General features: G+C 38.9%; 3 protein-coding genes across 3 annotated transcripts in view; 2 read left to right on the top strand and 1 right to left on the bottom strand.

Moving 5' to 3' along the window:
• The first annotated feature begins 5,660 nt into the window (after positions 1–5,660).
• Positions 5,661–10,266, top strand: LOC131960574 (hyaluronidase PH-20-like). The gene is made up of 6 exons (XM_059325823.1): positions 5,661–5,842; positions 5,941–6,109; positions 6,216–6,434; positions 6,528–6,686; positions 7,952–8,041; positions 9,249–10,266. Exons 1-6 carry the CDS (start codon positions 5,661–5,663, stop codon positions 9,735–9,737), a joined length of 1,308 nt encoding a protein of 435 aa, XP_059181806.1. The 3' UTR covers positions 9,738–10,266.
• A 1,032-nt stretch (positions 10,267–11,298) lies between these two features.
• The window catches only part of LOC131960567 (carnitine O-acetyltransferase-like), a 73,233-nt gene continuing 63,945 nt past the window's right edge, over positions 11,299–20,586 (top strand). The window contains exons 1-2 of the mRNA XM_059325815.1: positions 11,299–11,505; positions 12,594–12,652. The gene's annotated coding sequence lies outside the window, so the exon portion shown is untranslated. The remainder of the gene's footprint in view (positions 11,506–12,593; positions 12,653–20,586) is intronic.
• tmem229a (transmembrane protein 229A) lies at positions 13,335–18,026 on the bottom strand. Its single transcript, XM_059325824.1, has one exon. The coding sequence runs from the start codon at positions 17,975–17,977 to the stop codon at positions 16,889–16,891; it is 1,089 nt and encodes a 362-aa protein (XP_059181807.1). The 5' UTR covers positions 17,978–18,026; the 3' UTR covers positions 13,335–16,888.

Raw genomic sequence — 20,586 nt, forward strand, 5'->3', positions numbered from 1 at the left:
GTTTTGCAGTGTCATGGTTGGGGAGCAAAAATAATGCCGCTTTTGCAGCTATGCAAAGCTGCAGACATGTACTTAGTCAGGGCTTCTTTTAAAACTGTACACTGTGGTACATTATTGACAATAACCAGCTTTGTAAGCCTAGGCATAAGGACATCTCATGTGTCTGTTTTCTCAGTATGTAAAAAATACAGAATCAATCTGAGATTTGATCAGTTGACTGCAGAGGGTCTACCTGTCATCCATGGTTAACAAAGATATTAAAGCCTTTGGGACTAAACCTTCGAGGCTTAGTGGGCAGTAACAGCTACTACTAATCTAATCTAATCTAATCTAATCTAATCTAATCTAATCTAATCTAATCTAATCTAATCTAATCTAATCTGGCCTATAGTGGAGTGCAGCATGTGCAGGTCTTTTATTTTGGTGAAAAGTAAGGCACAACGCCTTAGTTTTCTTGTTAAAAGTTAAAAAAATATATATACTTTTCATATTTGAGCATTTTGTGTGGAATAGAGAGTCAAACGAAACAACATATTTTTGTAGGCCAACCTGGAAGTAGTCTCGCCATTGGGTCTATTGAGAATTCACCTATGGGATTTTTGTGTTGGATTTTGGATCATTGCAGAAAATAAACTCTGTGACAAACACATGCTTCTGATGATAACACGTTTTGTTCAGCAGGATAATATCCACAAGTGAACACCACATTTATTATGTTGGCGGCATTAATGCAGCAAGTAAAAAGCTAACGTAATGTTATAGTGAACTACTCCACGCTAGCATAGCTTCAAAGTCACAGCCGCTTCAGACGCACTCCGACAAGCTAACCAGCGGTTTGACAAGCTAGCAAAACCATAGCCTACTAAATTAATCTAATCCACAATCTACAAGAGTTTGCAAGAGCACCGAAAAACAAGACTAGAGGCTGTAAGGCGGACTAGTGAAAGAGTTGACGTCCGTGTTCGGCGTGATGACGTTTAATTTCCCCGACAACCACTGTAGTCTCATTTAGCCACTTGTTAGCAACCGCCTTTTGAAGGACACGTAAAAACTTCAAAATTCACAAGTAGGGTTTTTACTAACATATTTTATGCCCTACAACAACACTTGAACATCTCTTCAGCTTGTGTTAACCAAGACCTTATTTCAGACATCTAACCACAAACATATTCAAAATCCACATTGACTTTGACAGGATAGACCCCAGGGCGCTAAAATGCTAAATTACTTCTGGATTTAAGAACTTGTTCCTGTGGCGCCCTAGCAGGGACTCTATCGAGTGACTGGTCCTGTAATTCACATTCACATCATCATACTTTCCACTTCTCTATTGTCCATATAGAGGAACTCTCTTCTGATTAGGAAATAAAAAATAAACGCCTTTTCACTGCCTTTAACTTACCAAGGGACACACTTACACTGTAAGTCTCTAACACTGAACACATTTTTATCTTCTTATACTGTGTGAGAATTGCATTTACTGAAACATAACCTTGTTTACTTACCTAATAACTCCCTTTTAGTGTTATCTTAACAGAAACACACACAGGTACACACCCAAGCCTCCTAAAAACAGCTACTGTTCACACTGTGTCACTAACTTGTGATATGACCACCACCATTTGGTATTACATGTCCCTGACTGGACACATAAACACAACAGGGTAAACAGTCCCATGTATAAATACCAGACTACGCACAATTACTGATAACATGTAGGTGAAAAATGCTATTATTAGTTCTATTTGGATTATTTTCGTCTATAAACTTCACACATTCTCATAAAAAAGAGCTGTTGTTAATGCCATCAGTATATACAACCATTCCCACCAAGGTGCCATACTTTCCTGTCTCCTAACTGTTGGGGGAGAATGTAAAGATTTTGGCCAGAAAGGTGCCACGTGATTACTTTGATGAAGTTGATTTAATCTGTTTAACTGTATTACTGCAGTGAGGGATGAATGTCAGATTATCAAGTAATCCCATTTGCTTCCACGGCCTCCATTGTTGTAATTATTTATTCATCCCATCCATGATGACAAGCACCAGTCTCAACACCAGTGCAATAACAGTCTAAGCTCCATACTGATTCAGGCTCCATAACCTCACACCCAGGTGTGCCTTCCTCCTCTGCTCCAAGTCAAACTTGGCACTGTGCGATCAAAACAAGATCTTTTTCTGAGACAAACAACGAAGAGCGTCCTTGCACGCAGCCCGGCCCACCGCCCCTCTCCTCCCCTACCTATATGAGACAGTGTCATTTCTCTGAGGGTACTCTCACGCTCCGTGCTCCAGTCAACACATGTTATGGTAACACGGTTCCACTGAAGGCATGTCCAGGTATTGTGTTTTTTTTTACATAATCTGTGAGTCAGTGTGTGTTGTGGTTTGCGACTGTCAAGGTGGCCTCACCTTGGTTTAATGATGTTTAGATAAGAGAGATTTTGTGGTTTGTGTTTGGAAAGGCAGGCAGAGTGAAGTCATGCCAGACTTGAGTGTGGAGCTTTGCAGAATGAGGAAGAAAGGACTTCAGATTCTTTGGTATTAGTTTGTGCATAATGTGAATGATACAATAAGTACTCAGACCTAAATGAAAAGATACTGATACACAACTGTCCTTTCTATTTTCTGAAGTACTTAAGTAAGTTTAGTTTTAGGATAAGAAGTAGGGGAGAAAAAGCACACCAAAAGTTGTGATGAGGTGCTGATCACTGGATTTTGATTTGAAAGTAAAAAAAAAAAAATATGTCTGCATGTCCATCTGCATTTCTATTTTAATTTGATAATGATTTGGCCCACTGTTCTTCTTCAAACCTTGTGGAAGATATAGATAGCCGGTGGACCAAAATGTTATCAAATTAAAATAAATATGCATATGGAGCCAGAGCGAGTGACACCTTTTTTCTACTGTTAGGTTCTGGAAAAGATCATGCTTTTGTTAAAACAAGTATGTTTCTTGCAGACGTGAGTAAGTGGTGTAGTTACGTAGTCAACGTTTAACGTAGGTGACATGGTTTCATTCTAATGTAGTTCCGTACGTAAGTTAAAATAACTTAACATTGACTTTTGTTTTAAAATCGGATACCAATAGTGAGTGAAAGTCCTGTGTTTGTCTGACCCAACCTTCCAAGTTATCCTACATTCTCTGACTTCCTCCTTAGCTCCTGTCATAATTACTATGGCCACTAGAGGTTGCTGCCTATCAACAAACATATATGGGTCTGGGTGAAATGTATATATATATATATATATATATATATATATATATATATATATATATATATATATATATATATATATACAGTACAGGCCAAAAGTTTGGACACACCTTCTCATTCAATGCGTTTCCTTTATTTTCATGACTATTTACATTGTAGATTCATCAAAACTATTAATGAACACATGTGGAATTATGTACTTAAGAAAAAAGTGTGAAATAACTGAAAACATGTCTTATATTCTAGTAAGCAAGGGGTGGCTACTTTGAGGAATCTAAAATACAAGACATGTTTTCAGTTATTTCACACTTTTTTGTTAAGTACATAATTCCATATGTGTTCATTCATAGTTTTGATGCCTTCAGTGAGAATCTACAATGTAAATAGTCATGAAAATAAAGAAAAACGCATTGAATGAGAAGTTGTGTCCAAACTTTTGGCCTGTACTGTATATATATATATATATATATACACACACACACACACACACACACACACACACACATATTTAACAGTGTGCACTGAATTGCTTAAAAGGGAGTATTGTATTGCTTGTTTCATTATAGTTTTTTATTATTATTATATTAAGTAACATTGACTACCAATATGCACATATTATTAACATATGTTATCGTTTTTATCCTGCTTTTTTCCAGCCAGGGGAGAGGATGGTTTCAGTCACACAGAAGAGCAGAAGCTGTGTGCTGCTGCTTCTCTCACTCACTCCGTCAATCTTCCCCCCGCTGCCCATCTATGCCCTCCCTGCTCTCACCATCTCTGTGTGGCCAAAAGCCACAACGGCTCCCGCGGGACGCACCAACATGTCAACCTTTTCTTCAACCACCCCTGCAATCCTAAAGCCATCCACCTCCACCATCAGCCCGACATCTTCGTCACCACTCTCTTTTACAACGCCCCTAAAATCAAAGTCAGCCACCTTGACAGTGTCACCCCTCGACCAAACATCTCCCGGAGACATCCTCACATCCTCAGCTGCTACAAACACAATTTCCCCTCAGTTTAGGAAAAAAGCCTTTCACACTACTGATCCAGCCCATCACATTGTATGTCACCTTCCACTCAAACCCCTAAAACTATTTTCCTCTAATATTTCCAGGTCGCTACCTCAGCCCTGCAAGCATCTAACATTACCTCTCAAAACTACAGGAACACCACTGCACAAAAACAGTATTCCTCTGTATCCTGTGTCTTCTAGAAAACGATTTCCTAAACTTCTTCTTCCCTCAACTTCATGTCCAAAAACGTTGCCATCAACCCCTCTACCTCAAACTGCTTCACCAAAGCTTCCCTCTCCTGTTTCGACACCATCCCTCTCCACAACATTCCTACCTTTAACCTCTAAAACATCTCCACCTCCTCTTGCCACAACTCCACCCACCCCTCTCCCCCAAACCCCGACATCTCCTCCTGAAGCAGCAGCCTCTCATCTGCCCCGACCTCTTCCGCCTCCTCCTCTTCCTGAAACTGCAGGCCCGCTGTTTGACCACCAGCCTTTCATGGTTAGCTGGAACATCCCTGATCTGGTGTGTAACAGGTACAACATCTCACTCGACACCTCACCGTTCAAAGGAGTAGCCACACCTGCCAAGGTAAGGGGACACATATTTGAATGTATGTCAATGAGTTTAATTATTTTCTTTACATTCATATCTATGATTGCAAAACATGTGCTGTAATCAAATAAAAAAGCTAATTTAATTAACATGAACCCAAGAGGGAAGAGAGAGAAAATTGTATTGGTTTGGCTTTGATTAGGTTGCTACATGTTTTAAAAGCATGCAGGCAAAATTCAATCTGAGTCAGGTTTTTACATAATACATACACACACGAAAAAATGCAGTAATATTGACAGGTTAAAGCCAGACATTCAGGTGAAAACGTTGTTTTTTCGTGCACTGGACAATTTTAAGATTTAGGGCTTAACATGTATTCTTTTAGATGAGTGGATAAAAAACATCCGAAATACACATTTATGTGCATATTTTATAACACAATATATTTAAAGGCTGTTTTCTCAAATAGATTTTTCTCATAAATCTTCATTTCAGTAGCACTTCCTTATTCTGAAGGTTTTAATAGAGTGGTTTGATCATCTTTCAATCATAACCACATTTATATACCCCTTCATTCCTGAAAATATGGTGAAAATGTATTTAAAAAAAAAAAATGAAATTCCTCATGTAAAAACCCATGACTCTAATATATCAACAAAATGAAACACTCATTTTCAACCTTGCTTTCTGCAATGTCAGATTTCTGTTCTGGAAATTAAATATGGTATGTGAATTAACATGTTAAAAAAAATATGTGGAGTTGCCTTAATGTCCTTGTAGAGAAGAGGACAGTTTCAAGGAGGTTTCTAAAGCTGTTAAGTAAACTTAGACTTATACAAGTTAAGTCCACATGTTGATTCATTTAGTCATGTTTCTGCTGCAGGTGCCGGGCCAGTTTCTGTCTCTGTTCTACACAGACCGATTGGGTCTTTACCCACATGTAGACCTCAGTAGCAGGAAACAGTTAAATGGTGGCATCCCTCAGAGAGGTAACCTGAAAGCCAGCATGAACAAGGCCAGAGCAGATATCAACTACTACATCCCATCCAAGTGAGTAAAAAAAATAAAATAGAAAGAAATGTCACCCTTTATTGTTTGACACATGTTGATCTTTAACCTACTTCTTCACCCTCCTGTCTTCCCTCCAGGACAAGCCGAGGCTTGGCTGTGATAGACTGGGAGGAATGGCGCCCCCTGTGGGGCAGAAATTGGGGCACAAAGAGAATCTACCAGACATTATCTGTGGCCCACCTTATGCAGACAAACCGCTCCCTCACAGTGCAGCAGGCCACAGAGGGAGCCAAACAGCAGTTTCAGGTCAGAACTAACTCTGTGAAGTTTCATGAATCAAATATATAGTTCTGAGAAGCTATTAGATATTGGTGAAAAACTCTTTATTCTTCTTCCATTCCTTCCATTTTAGGTGGCAGCTAAGAATTTCATGTCAGGGATGTTGGCAATGGGCAGAGCTATGAGACCCAACTATCTGTGGGGCTTCTACCTGTTTCCAAACTGCTACAATTATGGCTGGGAGAAGCCAAACTTCACAGGCCGCTGCTCTGCGGAGGTGAGGAGGCAGAATGATAAGCTGCTCTGGCTGTGGGAGTCCAGCACTGCCCTCTTCCCCTCTGTGTACCTGCAGGTTTGTCAGATTGTTGAGCAATATTTACTTTCTATGACTCAATAAATACTAATTCATAAAGTTCAATTCCTCTGTGTCCTTTCACTGCTTCAGGTTTCTCTGGCAGACAATCCCAGAGCTGCTCTGATGGTGAGAAACCGTGTCCAGGAAGCTCTGCGAGTATCTGCCCTACCCAGAAGGAGTGGCGCTGCTCCTGTGTTTGCTTACATGCGACCTGTCTTTGTTGATCAGAACAGACGCTTCCTCAGTCAGGTAAAGTGAGTGAGTCATTTACCTGAACAGCTCATTGGATCATGCTGCACTGTCAGATGTATTGTGTAATTTTTCAATTAAAGTACAAGATGTCAGTTGGAGCATGGATACCTTACTGAACAGGTCTAGCAAGCAGTCAGTGTGTCAGGCACCTCGCAAGCTTTTTACTTAAAAAATGTCACTCAAAGAGCCTTAAAATGACTACAAAGAAACATAAGCTGCAAAGAGACACAAGTAAAAAAAATGCTGAAAAAATGGCAAAACAACCACAAATAGTCTTAGGATGACAACAAAGTGACACAATATGACCTTAAAAGGGGCATAAAACAACCACAAAGAGACACAAAACAACTACAAAGAGGCACAGAACAACTACCAAGAGACATAAAGTGACAATAAATGGCACAGAATGAATACAAAGAGTCACAAAACATTTACAAAGAGACACAAAACGACTACAAAGAGGCAAAAAAAACCTACAACGAGATGCAAAACAACTACAAAGAGACATAAAGTGACAATAAGGGGCATAGAATGACTACAAAGAGGCACAAAACAACTACAAAGAGACACAAAATGACTACAAAGAGTTAAAGACAACTAAAAAGAGACACAGAACAACTACAAACAGGCAAAAACAACTACAAAGAGACACAAAACATCTACAAAGAGGCAAACAACAACTACAGAGAGACACTAAACAACTACAAAGAGACACAAAACAGCTACAAAGAGACACAAAACAACTACAAATAGGCAAAAACAACAGCAAAGAAACACAAAGTAACTACAAATAGACACAAAACAACTACACATAAACACAAAACAATTAACTAAAAAAAAACTACAGAGAGGCAAAAAAAACCTACAAAGAGATACAGAACTACAGCAAGCTGAATGATCATTATGTACTTGAAGTACACAGGTAATTAAACGCACTGTTTAAACAGATGACATTTTTTAAGCAACTCATTAGTTAGCGACCACACACTTGACTAGATTAGATACATCTTGGGTTACTTCTTCATCCCGGCAGTGAGGTGTTTCCAGCCTGAGGTCCAGTTTTAAGAGGAGTTTGGTTTCTTGGTGTAATAACACCCTGCTCAGGTGGTAACCCTCACCTGTGCGTGTAATCCTTATCCTCTCTTCTCACCTTGTATGATGAAGAACAGTGTCAAAGTCAGTGCACCGTGCATGCATACATGGTTGTTTCTGTGTCTCTGTACAAAATGATATAATGAACGTATTTGACCTTTTGTGTCCAGGGAGACTTGGTCAGCACCATTGGGGAGAGTGCAGCAGTGGGAGTGTCTGGCGCTGTGCTGTGGGGGGCCAGTGCAGACTATGATGACCAGGTAATATCACCCTCAGACCTCCACTGGACTGATGGCAGATAGTCAGACCGGAGACAAAGTATTCAGTTAGATGATACAGGAGTCTGCTCGTCTCTGTGACTGGCTGACAATACCTCAGTGGCTCAGGTACTGATGGATCTTGTTGGTTGGTAGTGTAACAGAATTAGTTAATCCACGGCAGGGAAGCCAAGATTAGCTTGATGATAGTGACTTTCACTGGATATTCAAAGTCTTCTGAAAGAAACCATGTCAATTCAACTTAATATTCTTACAGTTATTGTATAATTGTCATTGCATTAAGTAGTTACTTATGATGTAATATTGTAATTTTTAAGCATATATCTTTCCCAAACCCGTCTTCTTTAGTTTCTGCAGGATAAAGTAATGAGATATGACCATAGACTGTATAGAAGTAGTGGGCATTGCAAACAACGGTGCTGAAGGGGTTTTGTTCATATAGATTTTTTGGGACAAGACGTACTTGGGCAAAAAAGCCCACCTGTGATTAAAAATCGCTGACTCTAAAGAGGAAGAAAACGGTATGCTATACAAGACCTTTAAAGGGACTAAGTGAACTGAAAACACATACATTTGTGAAATGTATGAATTTTAAGCACACAGTGCGCTGTGATAGCTAATGCCACAAATGATCCAGGCTCAAAAACAAACCCTGCTTTATCATTTATTTTACTCTGAATGGCACCATAATTCACAAATGAACATCATGCTGTATTCAAGAAGCTTTGATACTAACTATTGAGACTATAAACTCATTAGATAAGTGTTTATTGAGGTAATAAATCAAGTGAGAAGTAGGCTAATTTTCTCATAAACTGCTGTACAATTGTACTTCTTTTTGTAGCCAATGGTGTTGCCCCCTGCTGGCCATTATAAAGAATGTTTTAGGCACTTCCACATATGCTTCACTCTTCAGAAGCCGTGGTTGCCACTTGGATATAACATATTGAGCCAGGCTAGCTGTTTCCCTGAGTTTCCAATCTTCATGCTAAGCTAAGCTAATTGTATCCTGGCTTCAGCTTCATAAGAGTATTTTTGAAAATGCCAGATGATCGCTTTAATCATAAACAGGAACATCAACATATTTTATGGCTGTCGACGTGTTGTAATGTTCTGTTTCAGACATATAGTATTACATACAAGGTATTTATTTACTTCCTGTTCCACTCTCTTTCCCTTTGCTCCCCAGACGTCTTGCTCAGCTCTCTCATCCTACCTCTCCACCACGCTAAACCCTTACATCACCAACGTCACCATAGCTGCCCAGCTCTGCAGCAACTTCTTGTGTCGAGGGAATGGCCGCTGCATCAGAAAAAACTACAACTCCAATCACTACCTCCATCTAAACCCTGAGAATTTCAGGATCCTGCATGTTCAGAAGCGATACCTGGTCCTAGGGAGACCTACCCTCACAGACCTAAAGGCGCTGAGCAGGAGGTTTACCTGTCAGTGCTACAAAGGACTGAGCTGCTCTCCCAGGACAAATAGAGAGCTAGCCAAGGCCCTGATATTTAGTGTGAAGCAAGGGCTGTACCAAAAGTTTCATACTCTGAATAAAGCCATGTTGGATGATATGCAACAAGCCAGTATTACTAAGGACAATGTTAAAAAGAACATGAAAGTTAAACCACTAAAACCAAAACATACTGTACATTTAAACTTGGGAACTAACCAGTAATGTAATACAATGTTGGACACTTTATCTGCAATAATAACAGGACTCAGAAGCATTACCTCCTATATGAACACTGACAGAATGTAACATGCTCCTATAGTCCTGCTGAGAACATGTTCGCCTTATGTAAAATCACACTTACAAACAAATACTGTTGCTGTGGCAATATTATTCCCACTGGGCATTTGAATATGATTTGACTGTATATGTAAATACATGAAAAGAGACAAGGAGCCACAGTGCTCTTGGTTCTGTGTTGAACTTACCTGTAAAAATAGGATGACCGGTTGATTGAAGAGTTCTGTTATAAAATCTATGATTCTTATTCTGTTGTAAAAGGAGCTCATAAACAAATGATGAACAAATTCATTGTGGTCTAATAGGAAAAGCACAGGTGTAAGTAATTAACACTTGTGCCTCATTAAAATAAATTGCTCTGATCTCCTTAGAGGACAAAAATGTCTGCGTAAAGAAAGTCCAGACAATGATATACACCCATAAAGTTGGAATGATTTTGTTTTCAGACACACTCCTCTGTTAATTGTGGTTTCATCTTCATTGTGATATGTTCGAAAGAGACTGATTAATAAAGGTTTGAAAATATATACACTTTAACTGAATAAATCACATTGTCACAATCATTTCATGGAAAGAGGTTAAAAAATATTGTTCCAACTTTATGTGTATTGTTGCTATTATCCATGTTCAAAGAGTAATATCTAACCAACTTAACTCCTGATCATAAGTATCAAATATTCATATTTTATGTGTATGTAAGTTTGTTTACACAATGCCCCTGCTGTCACGAAAAAACAACCCAAAAATTGAGTTATTCTATGTATAGTAAATGCGATGGGGATTTCCACATCTTTGGGATATGTCATTGATTAAGAACTCTGATTTTCACACAAATTTTTATATTTTTTCGTGAAGTGTCAAGATTAAGAAAAACCCTGCCATTTGTTGCCTTAGAGGACAAATATGCCCCCTTCCTGAAATTGTTATAAAAAACGTTGTATTATGATATGATATTTTCCACTTTATTTTTTTAAAACATCAATCCTAATCATACATATATATATATATATATATATATATATATATATATATATATATATATATATATATATATATATATATATATATATATATCATAACTTTGACCCTTTCACACTGTATTTTCACTTAATGACAGTTTATTTGAACGTTTTGTTCAGTAAAAATGTCTTATTCAGCATTTGGTTGGACTGACAGACACTCCAAGGAGTCGCTGCTCAGGTTTCTGAGGTAAGTAACATACATTTTGTTTTTGTTTTTTGCTAGCCAAAACTAACATCCCAGTTAATGCTCCAATTAATGCTAACATGAATTAGCAGCGGCTTCTCTCAGTCGGGTTGCCGGTGTAGAGAGACGTGTAGTCAGTGTCGTCAGATCCCTCCACAGTCCAAATATGGTCTGCTCCGCGTATCGGAAACAAGATGGCGACGAGTGTAACGCTAAACTCGAGGCTTCCACTATGCTTCCAACGGGCAGTCCACAAACCAATGGGTGACGTCACGGTGACTACGTCCATTATGTATATACAGTCTATGATATAGGCATTTGTGTGCGTTTCAGCCCAGTGTGACGCGTTTTCGGCCACTAGGGGGCAGACGAACTCCACATTAAGCTAGCTAAGTTTTACCACCATGTCAGACTGTCTCTCCTAGCTTTTTTTTTTTTTTTTTTAGCAAACATGTTAGCTAAACTAGTTTCTGGAAACCAAGAAAGTGTAAGTAGTACCATTTTGTCCTCTTTTCACTCTGCTTTGGCCTCTAATTACTGAGAGAAATAGCATTGACTAGCTCATTAGCTTGCCAGCTGCTAATGAGGTCTGTGGCTAACTTTGCTTTGTCTTGTGATGTACAGTGTTCTAATAGGAGCTTTTTTTCTGCTAACAGCTGACAATTGCTACTGGAAACAGGGTTATAAATAGACACATACATAAATAAAAATATAGTATAGTAAATATACACTAGCACCCAAAAGTTTGGGGTCACTCAGAAAATGTTTTTTCCATGAAAACAAATTGTTTTATTCATGAAATGAGTTACAAAATGAATCTAAAAAATATTGTAAAGACATTGACAAGGATAGAAATATTAATTCTAACTTGTACAAGTCTCCAACTTTAACTCTAGATACTCAACTAGGCTAAGGAAGGAGCATTTTATTGCTTCTTAAATCAGCACAAAACAGTTTTCAGCTGTGCTAACATAATGCACAGGTGTTTTAATGATCAATCAGCCTTTCAACACTATAAATGTGTATTAACACAATGTGCCACTGGAACACAGGAGTGATGGTTCCAATATAGAATATATAGAATCAATATAGAATCGATATTCCATAAGAAAATCAGTTTTTCCAGCTTTAATAGTTATTTACCACATTAATAATGTCTAGACTGTAAATGTGTTATTTTGATTTTATAAAATAGTACTTTTCTTTCAAAAATAAGGATATTTCTAAGTGACCCCAAAACTTTGTGTGTGTGTGTGTATATATATATATATATATATATATATATATGTAGTAAATGTGCTTTAACACCAAAGCAAAGCCCTAATAAAAGCCAAAAAGCACCAGAGAGTTTTTTTAGCTCTATGGCCTCTTTCAAATCACACATTTGCTGATATTGATAATGGAGCTCTGCATCGACCTATTATGAGAAAGTTCATTTTTCAGGTCAAACACGGCAGCCAAACTGTAGCATCCCATTTCCTGTTTTCATGTTTGTACACAGCAGTCATATACTTGGAATTGAGAGTGCCAATGAGAAGTTAGTGTATAATATTCCCTTTGTGGTGTTGTCAGCAGATACTGAAGGCCATTGGTGTATTGATGGTGTCCCCTGGGTTGTGAGTTCTGTACCTGAGGTGAGTCCGGATACATGTGTTTGCTTGTGTCAAAATTATCTCCAAGGTGGTTTAAAGTGTGAGAGAAGATGGGTTGATACATTCTTAGTTATGTAGCCAAGGTATAAACACTTGCCACTTTTGCATCAGAAAACTATAATTTCCAGAGAAGCCAAGGATATCTATTACAGCTAAAGAAACAGTGTGGGCCTTTTTCAAATGTTTAACTGTCTTAGTTCCTCCCTGACTTGTTTCATTTTATTTAAAACAAAATATTTCAATAAGGAAGCTGTAACAAGATGACACAAATAGCCTTTGTGTATAGCAGGAACTGATGTGTGTTCTAGTACAGAAAGTAACTAACAGGAATTAGGTCAGTACCTGTCATGTTGTTTGTGTCTTTGGATTTGTTTTTAAATTTTTGCTCTGTCTTGCTTCATGCCTGAGCTAACTAAGATATGCTGACAGATATGAGTCAGGCTGAAAATAGTTTGCAGACCTTCCTTGTAGCCTATGATAGAAAGATAAACCAAAAAAAAAACAAACAACTGAATTGCTTCTTCTTATTGCAAAATCTTTCTCGATGGCTTGCCTGCCTTCTCCGCTTTCTGCAAGACAGTATTAAACATAATTGCTCTGCTGAATAGTATAAATGGTTTTCGTCATTACATTAAAGTAAAGAAATGAAGAAATTCCAGTCGTGCACAGGAAAATGTCTGATTTAATTAAGTCGTAAAGTTGTATAGTACATGCCATTGCAAGTCAAATTTCTATAACAGTGTGGTCTTTTTAAATTGGTGAATAACACAGCACAAAGTAAAGTATGATTAAAACAGTTGATCGGCCATGGAAAAGCTTAAAGATGAACAAAGTCATTCTGTCTGTGGTTTAGTGAATGAAAATGTTCTAAAACCTCTATAGCTGCCAAGTTAGATGTAAAAATCATCCACAGGTTGGGCTTACTGAGAACGTTCAGTGCTAGATGTATCATTTCTGGTTACAGTAACATGGTTTTTAAAAAATATTATTTTTGCTGATAAAGTAAATGATAAGCCATAATGTTTGTGGCAATTACCCTTCAAAGTAGACAAAATGCAATTTGATTCATTGATATATCACACACAACAACCTAGTCGCCAGAATAAAATGTTGGCATTGTATGTTTCTGCAAATTTCAATTTTCACGTTTCTGAACCACCATAACAACTTCTCAATCCCTCTCGTCACATACCAACTCGTCACTTTTTGACCCTCGTGGTTGCAGTTTTAAACACGCAGTTAACGATGAAGATTCAAACGAAAACTATTTGGCCAACAAAAGTAGTTAGTTAAGGGTTTGGATTTAAAAAAACAACTACTTCCTTATGTAACCACTGGATGTAGCTTCAATAAAGATTCGATAACAAAAACTACTCGATGCAGTTACGTAACTGACGTAGAGCATCACATAGAGAGGAGAGAGAATTTAAAATAGTCTTTAATTATAACTTTAATCATAACTTTTCTTGGGTGAAAATTCAGTGTCAGTTGTTTTTCACCCGTCATACCATGCCAAGTTCCTCCCTCTGCAGACTCTGCCAAAAATGTTTCATAACAGTGTATCTGTGTACGATGCCAATATTTTTTTTAGCGACTGGGCTGCCCACAAACAAAAATAAAATCCGGTTTCTTAATTTAACAATCCAAAGTGAATGATTCAAATATATTTAAGGATGTGCAGGAATTTCAGTGTCGCTCACACAGCATACGATGGAATATCGTAATTTCCTTTTTCCCTCCATTTAAGTATTGTATGTTACTGGGATTACTGAACCCTCAAAACAGACCCAAATCTTGCAGAACAGATTTCAAATGTATCCAAGCTTTTCATCCAGCAAATCACAAGCATATCTAAACATTCAGAAAATACTATCCATTCCTACATTAAGTTCATACAAATGATCAGAATTAAGAGTGTAATCAGAACAGAATATTTTCTTATTATAAAGAAATTACAAAAGGGCTGTGTCATAAATAATGGGGCTGATTCTGAAGTTAAAATGCTACTGTGGGAATAAAACAGCTTAAACTTCTAGCAATGCAAACTCCAAATGATGGTTACGTACCTAACAAAGTGACTTGTCTGTAGTAGACAAATTTGCTGAGAATTACCACCATATGTTCAGTCACAGTGCAAGGTACTTTGATTAGTTTGTTTATAAGGCATAAGACTGCTGTAAAGCTAATTTGTGGGTCAGAATATTTTCAACACAGTATACACAGTTGGAGTTTATTTATGCCGCATTTCCACTGCATGGTACGATGCACTTAACTCAACTCGACACGCTATTTTTTAGTTTTCCATCAGCAGTTGTGGATCATTTCTGGTCCTATTTTGGTACCACCGCGGCAAGCTTAGCTGATAGAAGATGATTGGGCAGAGAAAATCGTCTCTAGAATTGTCACTCACATGACACGGGGCATCCTGAACAAACCTGACATTTTTAAATAGCCAAATCATCTTCAATGGTGAGGGCATGTTTTTATTAGCTCAAGCAGCATGCAAAACTATGACATACAATGGATGAAGTCCAGTCAATCCTCTCTTTTGTGGCGGATGATAGGATTCAACCATTGGAAAATAAACTAGAGAAAATGACCTGGCAGGTACTTAAAATTAGTTAAGTCAGGTGAAGTCAAGCCGAATCATGCAGTGGAAATGAGGCATTTGGAAATATTTAACTTTTCCATCTGGATTTACAATATGTTTGTACTAAATTAACTTCAAGTTATGCATATTCATGGGTTTGAAGTGAATATGTTTTAGCTTCTGTTGGACATTAAAATCTGTATATTTGACCAGGTCTAGTTAAATGTGTGTAATTTTTGTGGAACTAGTGCTCTGTTAGTGGAACAAATGCAACCTCATGGACTGAGGCCTGCATTAGTGCTGAAGGCTAAAATCTTTTTATAATAATCAATTGCAAAGCACTGCTGTGTTTCTAATATCAAGCACATGGACACTGAGCCCTGCTTGTTTGTTTCTGGTTGACTCCGTTTGAACAGGAAGGCACTCCAGCAAAGTAACGTTTGGTTCATAAAAGATTCACAGTAAATTCTCACTTGGCTCCTCGTATCCACTCAGCTACAGGTTTTTTTGCTACATATATTACTGGGTTTATCTCTACTCTAATTTTTACCATGCATTAGTCAGGGGTCACATTAACAAGATGAGTTAAACATAGGGAGTTTGTTTCATGATGTAAACTAACACTAAAAGAGAAAAAACTCATTGCTTGTTACTGTCCAGTTGTTTTCATATTTTTTCTGTCTTTAAAATATAGACTTTTGAATATATCTAATCCAAAAACCTTTCGGATTTTATTTATTTTCGTACTTCTTAGCATGCAGATATGAGCTACAGTTAAAGCATGCCAATGCATAATGTAAATGACACAATAAATCCAACTCAAACTAGAACTGCCACAATGCATGTCATGTAAATGATGGCAAATCTGCCACTGCAATCATTAAAAAAAAGAGTATTCACACTTCCAAAGTTATGAAGACTTGTAAAATATTAATATTACAATTATATTTTACATCAGAAAGATAAAAATGGCAGTAGGCTAACTGAAGTTAAAAAATTCGGGGTCAGTTGTGTCTTTATTACTGGACCCAAATTTAATGGCTGAAAAATGTTTCATCTCTCTAAACGACTCGAAACTTACAGAAAAAAAATATTTATGGTACAAAATGTTAGGGATGCACCTGTATATCTGCTGATATTTGCCCTGTTGACTGATCGGCGAATGAGATGACGCTCACCGATGGCGGTGGCCGATGTATCTGATGTGTCACACAAATTTTGCTCCGTGGTAGGACTCGGACAAAACAGCCCTTTTAAAATAGTTATTTTGCTATAATGCATTTTATAGCACTGTTATAAATAACAAAAACAAAATAAATAAACAACAACAAAAAACATAGACATCGACCATTGTTAAACAACTGTATTGGCCCAGAATTTCAAAATTTGTGCATCCCTATAAAATTTTGTATTAAATAACAACATTTTGTGTCCAAAGAGTCAAAGTAATTATCTTAAATACCTATTTATACCCTGACTTGAGCTGAAAGGTCAAATTGGTCCTGGTCTTGATGAATAACAACCTAATAATCAGTTTCATTATGTTGTTTATTAGAATATATTAATGCCTGCTTGTTTCCTCATTAGTTTACCATGAGCTCGACTTTCCCTACAAGTCAATAGATAAATTAAAGTAGTTTTTCCTTTGACTCCAGCTCTCCATTGAGCTCTCCATTCTCCCCACTCAAACCATTGACATTTTTGTTGCACTTGATTCTGAGCAGCACATTAGACAGCACGTCCTGGTACAGACTGAGGCAGACCCAGCCTGGCAAGTACAGGAGCGTGATGAGCCCCATGAAGTTGTGAGGATAATGGGAGTAGTCCCAGGAGCAGGCGCCAAACTGCCTCAGCACCAGACCCCAGGAGAACTCCCAGGTGTAGATGAAGCAGATGTAGATGGGGAGCCGCCGCCACGTCCCCCAGCCTCTCTTAAAGTGCAGGTAGAGGTAGAGCTTCTCCACCACGAAGCTGCAGCTCCCGTACATCAGGAAGGACCACAGGGACGTGTGACCGCTGAGGGTCCGGTCAGACTTCTCCACGAGGTTGAAAACAGAGGTGAAAAGCACCTCGTCCAGAAAGCCGTGCATCCCAAAGAACAAGAAGCGCACAAAGCCGGGGAGACCGCGAAGAGGCCCCCTGTCATGACCGCTATCCTCCGGGCCGGGTTTGCTCGGAGGGTCGGGGGGGCAGGAGGTGTGATACTGCAGCGTTGACAGCCCTCTGTGAAACACCTGAGCAAAATAGAGAGCCAGGATGTAGTGCACGGCCAGTTGTGTGCCAGATACCATCCTCACCTGCTCGGTCAAAGTGTTAATGTTCCCGATCAGGATCTGCAGCCCGATGTACACAGACGGATAGAAAACAAGATGAAACACCACAGGCCGACCTCGGAAACAGCTCTTCTGAGAGTAGATCTTCTCCAGCGCAAAGTGGGTCAGGGAATGCATTAAGCAAAGATATGGAGAGGAGAAGCCCACCAGTTTAGGGTCCCGGTGATTTAAAACCCCCTGTAGCGATGAGAGCAGGACATCCAGAGTCACGCCGTGCATCCCGTAGAAGTAAAGCCGCATCCACCGCGGCAGCTCCCGCAGCGGCTCCGCCGCGTCCTCTGTCTCTCCGGACGGTTCTTGTTGGCGAGGCATCCGAGACGTCTTTAGGCCACCGGCAGCTTCTCCTGAACGGCTGCGAGGACAGTCTCGCGACCGACTGGCCATGGTCAGTCACTCGGTCTGGCGAGATTCAGCTTCCCTCTTCCGACACATTGTTTTCTCTGTTCCGCTGCGGCCGCACAGTGAGCGAGCTGCGGCTGCAAGCATCTCCCTGCAACTATCCGGAGTGAGTGCTGCGTTCAGGTGCTTCCTGGAAAAACGTGTTCTGTTAAATGTAGTGTTACTCACCAAAATGCATTGCGTGCATCCTCGGGTTTAGGGCATTTCGTTCCTTTTAAATTTACAGCCCGTAGTCCTTTTCTTCCCCAACTTTCTGCACGCATTGTTGGCATGCTAGTTTATCACCTGTCAATCTGCAGAAAAGCACGAAACCTATGGCGTGACGTGAATGCATGCTGGTGCATGTTTCCTCGTAAAAAACACAGCTACTAGTCAAAGACTCCACAGGGTTCATTTAAGGGTTTGCTGTTATGTTTTTCAACCCAATTGCTACAGAGGCCAGACAAAATGTACAGGAGGTGTACATTAAAATTAGTCTAACTAATTTATGTTTTGTCATACATCAGTAGAAAATAAATAGGAGAAAGCATACCTTTTAACAAAAAAAAAAATACAGTGTGCTCACTGCCTCTAATACTACTACTACTAATAGGCTACTAATAATTAGCTTACTACTGCTATGGATAGTAAAATATGATAGCGTCTGTTATGCAAGTGAAGTAGAAATAAACTCAAATAGGTCATTGTGAGGGACTGAGCGGGCTGACATGAGGAGTCAAAGCAAAAAAAAGGAGGGATTTTATTTACCCCAAACTTAAAGGTGCTGTAAACAACATTCAGCATATCTATGGTTCAAATTCTGAGCCTGGATTGTTTTAACACACAGCTCTTGTTCTTATTACCAACTCGTCACATATAGATGCTGGTCAGGACCCCTTTGGCATCACTTTTTAATGCCCTGGGTAGCACTACGCAACTCACATGCACTGACACGCACACATGACCAGACCGGAAAGAACAGAGAAGCTCTGATTACAACACACAGGGAGGTCGGCTTCATTCTCTGTTCAGGATGTATTTGCTTCAATATATGTTAAAATGACAGTAGTTGTTTACTGGGATACTAATGTTTTGCCATTTTCAGCGCCTTTAAGCAAACGATTGCAAAATATGCCATAAAGTTCTGGGCCCATAAAACATCACTGAACTCGGGCGATGGTAACTTAACATGTAAGAATTGACCTGAACAGACTGGCTGACCTGACTAAGACAAATTTGTCCTAACAAACAGAATATAAAAGTGAACATATATAGTGGCTGATCAAGCTATTTCTTAACCGATAAACTCTCTAAACAAAATCTCTATATATACACTACGAATCCCAATCCCCCCTTAATGTGGCTTGCACTTGGTACATTCTGATTGGCCTCTTCCTGTATATAAGATTTATGCTACGGTGTCTCCTGCAAGTATAAACAAGGCTACAATTAGACACTAATGTACTGTCAACAACAGCATGAGTCAGATGTGTGAAACAAAAACTATGTCTCATGATTTATCTGTTTGCTGATGAATGTGCAATGAGGTCAAAAGGTCAACAAACTTGATGAGGAGAAAATAAATGTTTGAGTGTAAACTATAGGAAACTAAGATGTTATGGACATAATTTCCTAATTTCCCGTTGCACCTGAAGGCAGCAGTGAAAGAAGCTGATGGAGGAGGCGGTGTAGCTGTATAGCTGTGGTGGAGACAGGACCTTTCGGCTCTGAGGCGGTTATTAATTCACGTCCCCCTGCGACGTCCTGATGCTGTTTAATTACTAGTCATTAATGACAATTACTTATTAAACTCATTTGTTAAAAGAAACAAGTAAACTAATTTATAATCTTTCATCCTAATTATCTGATCACCAATCCTATAACCAGATTAGACTTGTGTGACTTAAAATGAAACTTATATTGATATGTAGTCTGTGTCATTGACCCTTTGTACAATTTTCATTTAAATGGTAGTGTTGCAGCAGGCAAGACATTTTGCATGAAGTAGATGCAGCCCAGCAAACAATCTCTAACCACTTCCTCTATGGTTTCCTTGTTACTAGCTTGTAATATTAATAGCTTGCTTGCTGAGTTCTGTATATGTACTGTAAACAAATAACACAATGGCAAAAAACAAAAACAACCCAAATTGTTTTTCAAATTGCAACCAAATCAAGAATTTGAAGGTATTGCATTTGTTTTGTAGAAATAAGCAGAATATAGAGACAACAATGTGGTTCAGGAGCAGGAGTACTTCACAGTGCAAACAACATGCAAATAAGAATCTTCACATTCATGTTAATCCCAACCTGTACACACTGCATGAGCTGCAGTCATATACAGTATGGAGTACCTTCATATAAAGGTGAGAAAGCTTGTGATACATCCGGATAACCACAGAGGGGCATCAGTGAGTCTGCAATCAAAAATATAGACTGATACTGTAGATTAGGCTCATTTTCTCCACAGGGTTTGTCCTTTTTCATTAGAGGATATTAAATGAGCCCTGTGTGTGTGTGTGTGTGTGTGTGTGTGTGACATCGTGCAGACTGGTGTTGTAACTCCTGTATGCTGTGAACAGGATGTTAGTCGGTGCTGAATGCATAGTTGTTTGG

The sequence above is a fragment of the Centropristis striata genome, chromosome 22 (genome assembly GCF_030273125.1).
Source record: "Centropristis striata isolate RG_2023a ecotype Rhode Island chromosome 22, C.striata_1.0, whole genome shotgun sequence".
Lineage (NCBI taxonomy): Eukaryota > Metazoa > Chordata > Actinopteri > Perciformes > Serranidae > Centropristis > Centropristis striata.